We start from the raw sequence: 6,516 nt of genomic DNA, 5'->3' as shown, positions 1-6,516 counted from the left end.
TCTCAGTTAAATGTATTTAGTTGGTCCAGGTGGTTAAGCGAACCCAGTGATACTCTGCAAGCTTGTTCATTGAGTACTATACGTTCTATAAATCATATACGTACACGTGTTAATCTAGTTAGTGAACCAACACGTGTAATATTTACATTGGTTGTTATACAATAGAGAAGCCACATGGGATCAGAAGTATCGCATGGCGATGAAAACAATGTTAACATGTGGATTTGATTGCACAACAACAATACACATAATTCAGATTTTTTTTAATACTAATAAAATCAAAACCAATTCGATTTCATAATTTCTCTCTTTTTTATTTTTTGTAATTCTTCGATTTCTCCGCTTGTCACTGTATCGCCTTTTCAGTTTATATACACTTGTATATATATTGTAAACCGGCCAAATTGTCCCGAGCTCTGTGCAAAAATGTCTTCGATAATCCATGGAGCTGGAGCTGCTACGACGACGTTATCGACGTTTAATTCCATCGATTCCAAGATACTCGTAGCTCCTTCTCGCACAAATCTTTCAGGTTCGAATTTTGATTGACGATCGATCTGCATTCTCTGATTTCGAATTCGCTTCTATTCAGATGGATTTGTGAGATCTTAAAGCAGTTTTTCGTTGTTTGATTTTGATGCAGTGAGGAGCCAGAGATATATAGTGGCTGGATCTGATGCGAGTAAGAAGAAGAATTTTGTTTCTGGACTCAGAGTTCGTCACTCTCAGAAATTGATTCCAAATGCTGTTGCGGTAATGTCTTTGTCTCCGATTTTTTTTTTTTTTTAGGGTTTCTCCTTCTAGTAATCTAATCTCTAATGATTTACGGTTTTGTTTTCTGATTTGTAGACGAAGGAGGCGGACACATCTGCGAGCACTGGGTATGTTTTGCACTTTTTAGCTTTGCAAATTCGATTTCGATTTCTCTTTTGGGCTCTTGCCTCTTGAACATAAGCATGGCTTGCTGATTGAAGGATTTATATACTGCTAGTAGTCTAGTACAAATAAATCTCTCAATGCCTTTGGTTTCCCTTGCCTTTGCCTTGTTTGTTTTGAAAACATTGATTGCTAATACTTGTCAAGTGTTCCAATATTTTTGTTACATGTTAATGGGATTCAAAGTTGGTTAGATACAATGTTACTTTCACATAAGCTATCCATGATGATTTCAGTTATGCATTTTCTTTCATCTGTTCATCGGCACAATCACAAATAGCACATTTCTTTCTCAACCATTAAAGTTCTATGCTCATTTTATCAATGTCATGTTGATGCCTTCTCTGTCTCAGCACAAAGTTTAACCAATTTTTATCTTATGAAAATTTGCAGACATGAACTATTGCTTTTCGAGGCTCTTCAGGAAGGTCTGGAAGAAGAAATGGACAGAGATCCACATGTCTGTGTTATGGGTGAAGATGTTGGCCATTACGGAGGCTCTTACAAGGTAACCAAAGGTCTTGCTGATAAATTCGGCGACCTCAGGGTTCTCGACACTCCTATTTGTGAAAATGCATTCACCGGTATGGGCATTGGAGCCGCCATGACTGGTCTAAGACCCGTCATTGAAGGTATGAACATGGGTTTCCTCCTCCTCGCCTTCAACCAAATCTCTAACAACTGTGGAATGCTTCACTACACATCGGGTGGTCAGTTCACGATCCCGGTTGTCATCCGTGGGCCTGGTGGAGTGGGACGTCAGCTTGGCGCTGAGCATTCACAGCGGTTAGAATCTTACTTCCAGTCCATCCCTGGGATCCAGATGGTTGCTTGCTCTACTCCTTACAACGCCAAAGGATTGATGAAAGCTGCGATAAGAAGCGAGAACCCCGTGATTCTGTTCGAACATGTTCTGCTTTACAATCTCAAGGAGAAAATCCCGGATGAAGATTACATCTGTAACCTTGAAGAAGCTGAGATGGTCAGACCTGGTGAGCACATTACCATCCTCACATACTCGCGGATGAGGTACCATGTGATGCAGGCAGCAAAAACTCTGGTGAACAAAGGGTATGACCCTGAGGTTATCGACATCAGGTCACTGAAACCGTTTGACCTTCACACAATCGGAAACTCAGTAAAGAAAACACACCGGGTTTTGATCGTGGAGGAGTGTATGAGAACCGGTGGGATTGGGGCAAGTCTTACAGCTGCTATCAACGAGAACTTTCATGACTACTTAGATTCTCCGGTGATGTGTTTATCTTCTCAAGACGTCCCTACACCATACGCTGGTACACTGGAGGAGTGGACAGTGGTTCAACCGGCTCAGATCGTGACCGCTGTCGAGCAGCTTTGCCAGTGAATTCATATTTATCCAATGAACCGTTAATTATCATTTACCTCTCCAATTCCTTTCTCCTTAGTTTAGTTCTTAAAGAATTTGTCTAAGATGGTTTGTTTATGTTAAAGTTTGTCTCCTTTGTTGTGTCTTGGAATACGGTTTTGTAACTCAGAATGTTTGTTTGTTAATTTTATCTCCCACTTCAATCCCAAACAAAGATCTTTATATTCATGGTGCTAATTACAATAAATTTTAACCTTAGAATTTTCTTTACACTTAGTTATAAACACATACACAACTCATTTCTTTCTGAATCCAAACAACGACTTTATTACAATAACTCCACGTTAAAATAAAACCAAAAAACCTTCTAGTACCAATAACCAATTTACAAAAATGAAAAGTAATAAACACCTAGAGAAAGCTTTTTGCATTCCAAAAGGGTTCTACTAAAAAGAACCCCCCAAAAAAAGAAAAACAACAGTTAACAAAAAATAATAAAAAGACAAACATTGATTCTTGGTTTCTTATATTACCACTTGGCTGATTTACATTTAGAAGCTCTTCCTGTATCGTTCAAGATGGAACCAAAAGTCTTGATGACTTCTTCATAGGTTGGCCTTTTGTAATCCACTGCTTGCTCTATCACTTCTTCCGGTTTCGCCCATTTCCACTCCGCAAACTCTGAATCCGCTTCGTTGTTCGCTAGATTGATCTCTTTTTCGTCCTCATCGTTTCTCAGTCTCACTAAAAACCTGTGGGATTCATTAAGTTTCAGAACAATGAGCCACATTCTCTTCTTTTGCGAAATTAGGTGGTATCGTAGATTTACCATTTCTGAGCTTGACCATGCCATTCACCGCCCCAAAGACGGTTAACCTTTGCTTTTACTGCAGGTGGGAAGTCATATGTCAACCAATTTGGAACCTGTTTAGACAACAAAAGAACCAGAGAGAATAATTGGTAAATATTCTGATTCATATCGGTTTGTTGTATCAAGTGTTGATTAAACGTAGTGACCTCAGAGACGATTTCAGCTGAAACGACACCAGTCTCTTCTTGTAACTCTCTCATGGCTGCTGACTTTGGATCTTCCCCATCTTCAATGCCTCCCTGTAATATCCTCAGTTTAGTGAGCTATACAAACCCAAGATAAATGCAAAGCAGAGAAAACAGTCTCAAGACTCTTTCAATACTTTGAAACTGTTGATTACTTCACCAATCTAGAAAAGATTCTTTATCAAATTCTTGATCATCTTTTTCATTAGAATGGTGTTAAACATTGATAATTTTCTACGTTTTCTCTAAACAACAAAAGTACAACACCATTTGAATCATCGGCTTTGTGGCCAATAAAAGACATAGAAACAGAGAAAAAATGTCGAAAACTCGCAAAACTTCATGTCAAAGTGAGTGATTAAAACACACCTGAGGCATCTGCCATGCTCCAGGAACATTCAATCTCGAAGCTACAAATACCTGTGAATTATAATCATGGTCAATAAACTTAGTACTATTACCAGTGGCAAAAACAGTAAATTAATCAGAGAACTTAATAAAATGATGAAATGTTACCAGATTATCCGAGTTGATTAGACAAACACCAACATTGGGACGATAACCAGGAGGTAGATTCTCCATTCTGCTGAAACCAATTACCACTTAATACCATTATTTAACAGCAGATTATGATAATTACAAGAATTTTTAGCAATCATTATTGTTGGCTTACTGTTTTTATGTACTTTGCAAAACCCAAAAGTGTTTATGTTTCTACACTCTTTTACTTATTTACAAGCAGATCATAAAATTTCGACAGATTCTTGCAAAGCAAAACCTAACTACTCTATTGTTTTGGATCGAAGAAAACAAACTAAAAACAATTTCTATTCACTGGTCAAAGACAGAAATGTTTCCAATTTCCACTCTTAAGTCGACTTACAAATCCAAAGAATAATTTTAACTAAAATAAAAAGATAAAGAGTCATGAATCATAATCAGAGTTGGTCAATTTAATCAAAACACAGAATTAGAGAACAAACACATAGAAACAAATCAAGAACATACAGATCTGAGAAACAAAAACGAAACAGCATCGAACAAAGGAAACAAACCTTGTTTATTTTTTTTATCTTTGACTTCGCAAAAGCAAGAAAAAAAAAAAAAAAGTTTTTAACCCAACGAAGCAGCAACGAAGAACATGTGTGTGTGTTTTTCTTTCAAACACAAAGCACACGTATAAATCTTTTACATAATATATATACAGAACTGGATTCGGTCTAAAACGATGCCGTTTTGTAATATCAGCTCTGACTATTTGGCATCTTATTCTAACTGTTTGTATTGGGTCGGGCCCACCGACGACTTATTTTAACATAATTCCAGCTGCCACGTGTATAATATAATGTCAAGACAAAAACAAATTAAAAGGTATTTTTGGTTTTTGGTGTGTGGTAATTAATAAACGCTTAACTACAGTTTTTTTGTCAACGTTTTTTTTTTTATTATATAAATGACCTAGTTGAAATTTTCAAGTTAGTTGACAAAAGATTGTTTAACTTCTAATGTAAAATTATTTGACTTTGCAGAGGAAAAATATTAATTCCAAATTTGAAAATATGTATTTGCAAAAATAGAAAAGTTGTATTTGACGGTGGAAAAAGTGTGATGTCATTGACACTTTGTGATAAGGACAACAATAAAAGAATACATTAGCAAGTTGGGAAAAAGAAATAATCTTTTAAGAAAATGATATAGAAAAATTATAAGGTAATGATATAAAAGGAGAGCAGCGTACGTTAGTGAAATGAGGTGGAAAGTAAGTTAGCACCAAGGAATGTAGGCGCACGATAGAGTAGAAAAGGTTGGGGATGGAGTCAATGAGTGGACAGAGAGACGAACGTGCGGTGGTGGGGAAGCCAGGGAGTTGACTTAATAGTGAATTAATGATTATTTTATTTTATTTGTGGTGATTTTTTTTGTCATTATTATTTACGACAAAAACAGTATTATTATAATTTGTCTTTGCACTCAATCACGGATCATGAATAAATCTGCCACCATCTCTCTCTCTGTTTTTTTCTCTAGTTAAATAAACACTACCCTAATTTATCTTTAGAAAGTAAAATTGGTTCATTTTTCATAGAATTACTATTTGGAGGAAAGTTCAAATTGGATTAGGATATATGTTAATATTCTATATATCTAGATTTACTAAGATACGGTCTTATCTCGGATAGACAAGTCTCTCTTATGTAAATACTTGTATTCTTTCATTGGAATAGATACACTTTTACACCATATTTCAGTTCTACTGCAAAACATAAAAATAACTTGTTAGTTTCTAAACAAATTAAAACATTCTTAAAAATGAAAATTTAAACTATTGATAAATTTACCATCTTCTGAAGTTTCAAGATCTTCCATTGGTTATTCTACAAATAAAGTTGTGGATAATCTCATAGAGACTCCAAAAATTGATCAAGAATACATCACTTGTAGTAAAAAAAAAAAAAAAAGGTTTTACATGCAGCAGTTGATACTTGTTTCATCAAAAGATCACCATTAACGAGAAAACCTTTTACTTTAAATTTGATCTCTTCCACCACAAAAATAAATTAAAATTTGAATCTAAGGAACACAGACGCCATGAGTTTTCTATTTAAATCAAAATTAGAGTGTGATTTTTGTTATTTGTTACAACGATGGTTGATGGTGAACTTTGGGCTTGGGCCCAAAAATCCCCCTCTGGGCCTCCAGATCGATGTGACGGGCCGAAGAAATGATTTTTAAGAGCCCGGTCCGGTAAAAACTTGGTACAGCAAAAGGCCCAAGTCCAATACAAATTGAAGCACTGACCATAAGGGCAAAAAGGACATTTCAACGGTACAGGGTACCCTACGCCTGTACCTTATAAAAAGGAAAGTAGAATGATTGGAAAGGGATCCCGAAATAACCGTTTCAGAAAACTTTGCGGCTCGGCTCATTGATTTAATAATCCGGCTCGTCCATTGTAATCGTCGGCTCGTCCTTTAATAAGAGATTCTTCTTTCTTCCCTTGAGATCCCGTGTTCTTATTCGTACTTGTGTGATTCGATAATCAACAACGATGATTTTAATTTTCTTATCATTTGAAAATATTTTAATTTATACAATTATTCATGGTGAGCGGTTCTCTAAATAGTTTTACAACTAACGATTTTACCTCCAACCAAAAAATCCATAATAGACAGTTC

The 6,516-nt window shown here is 35.9% G+C and overlaps 2 protein-coding genes across 3 annotated transcripts; one reads left to right on the top strand and one right to left on the bottom strand.

Moving 5' to 3' along the window:
- Positions 1 to 282: 282 nt before the first annotated feature.
- LOC9326914 (pyruvate dehydrogenase E1 component subunit beta-2, chloroplastic) lies at positions 283 to 2,494 on the top strand. Its single transcript, XM_021012396.1, has 4 exons — positions 283 to 532; positions 644 to 753; positions 850 to 881; positions 1,330 to 2,494. The coding sequence occupies exons 1-4, from the start codon at positions 427 to 429 to the stop codon at positions 2,300 to 2,302; spliced, it is 1,221 nt and encodes a 406-aa protein (XP_020868055.1). The 5' UTR covers positions 283 to 426; the 3' UTR covers positions 2,303 to 2,494.
- Positions 2,495 to 2,583: 89 nt separating this feature from the next.
- Positions 2,584 to 4,518, bottom strand: LOC9329662 (nudix hydrolase 25). Of its 2 annotated transcripts, none has more exons than XM_021012398.1 (6): positions 4,396 to 4,518; positions 3,857 to 3,926; positions 3,710 to 3,760; positions 3,302 to 3,394; positions 3,114 to 3,208; positions 2,584 to 3,036 (listed from the first exon to the last, which is right to left on the bottom strand). In XM_021012398.1, exons 2-6 carry the CDS (start codon positions 3,920 to 3,922, stop codon positions 2,814 to 2,816), a joined length of 528 nt encoding a protein of 175 aa, XP_020868057.1. In that variant the 5' UTR covers positions 3,923 to 3,926; positions 4,396 to 4,518; the 3' UTR covers positions 2,584 to 2,813. The 2 variants fall into 2 exon arrangements, with proteins under 2 accessions (XP_020868057.1, XP_020868056.1); XM_021012397.1 differs by having other exon boundaries at positions 3,857 to 3,923; positions 4,396 to 4,517.
- Positions 4,519 to 6,516: the final 1,998 nt, after the last annotated feature.

The sequence above is a fragment of the Arabidopsis lyrata genome (assembly GCF_000004255.2).
Source record: "Arabidopsis lyrata subsp. lyrata unplaced genomic scaffold ARALYscaffold_1, whole genome shotgun sequence".
Taxonomy (NCBI): Eukaryota; Viridiplantae; Streptophyta; class Magnoliopsida; order Brassicales; family Brassicaceae; genus Arabidopsis; species Arabidopsis lyrata.
This window is presented reverse-complemented; position numbering and strand designations above follow the sequence as displayed.

What these genes read in the sequence shown, in the direction of transcription:
- LOC9326914 (XM_021012396.1), top strand. Translation starts at nt 427, where the DNA reads ATGTCTTCGATAATCCATGGAGCTGGAGCTGCTACGACGACGTTATCG. An exon ending in TGATTCCAAATGCTGTTGCG is followed by an intron (nt 754 to 849) that starts GTAATGTCTTTG and finishes TCTGATTTGTAG; the next exon opens with ACGAAGGAGGCGGACACATC. An exon ending in GACACATCTGCGAGCACTGG is followed by an intron (nt 882 to 1,329) that starts GTATGTTTTGCA and finishes GAAAATTTGCAG; the next exon opens with ACATGAACTATTGCTTTTCG.
- LOC9329662 (XM_021012398.1), bottom strand. Translation starts at nt 3,922, where the DNA reads ATGGAGAATCTACCTCCTGGTTATCGTCCCAATGTTGGTGTTTGTCTA. An exon ending in TAATCAACTCGGATAATCTG is followed by an intron (nt 3,761 to 3,856) that starts GTAACATTTCAT and finishes TATAATTCACAG; the next exon opens with GTATTTGTAGCTTCGAGATT. An exon ending in GAGCATGGCAGATGCCTCAG is followed by an intron (nt 3,395 to 3,709) that starts GTGTGTTTTAAT and finishes AGGATATTACAG; the next exon opens with GGAGGCATTGAAGATGGGGA.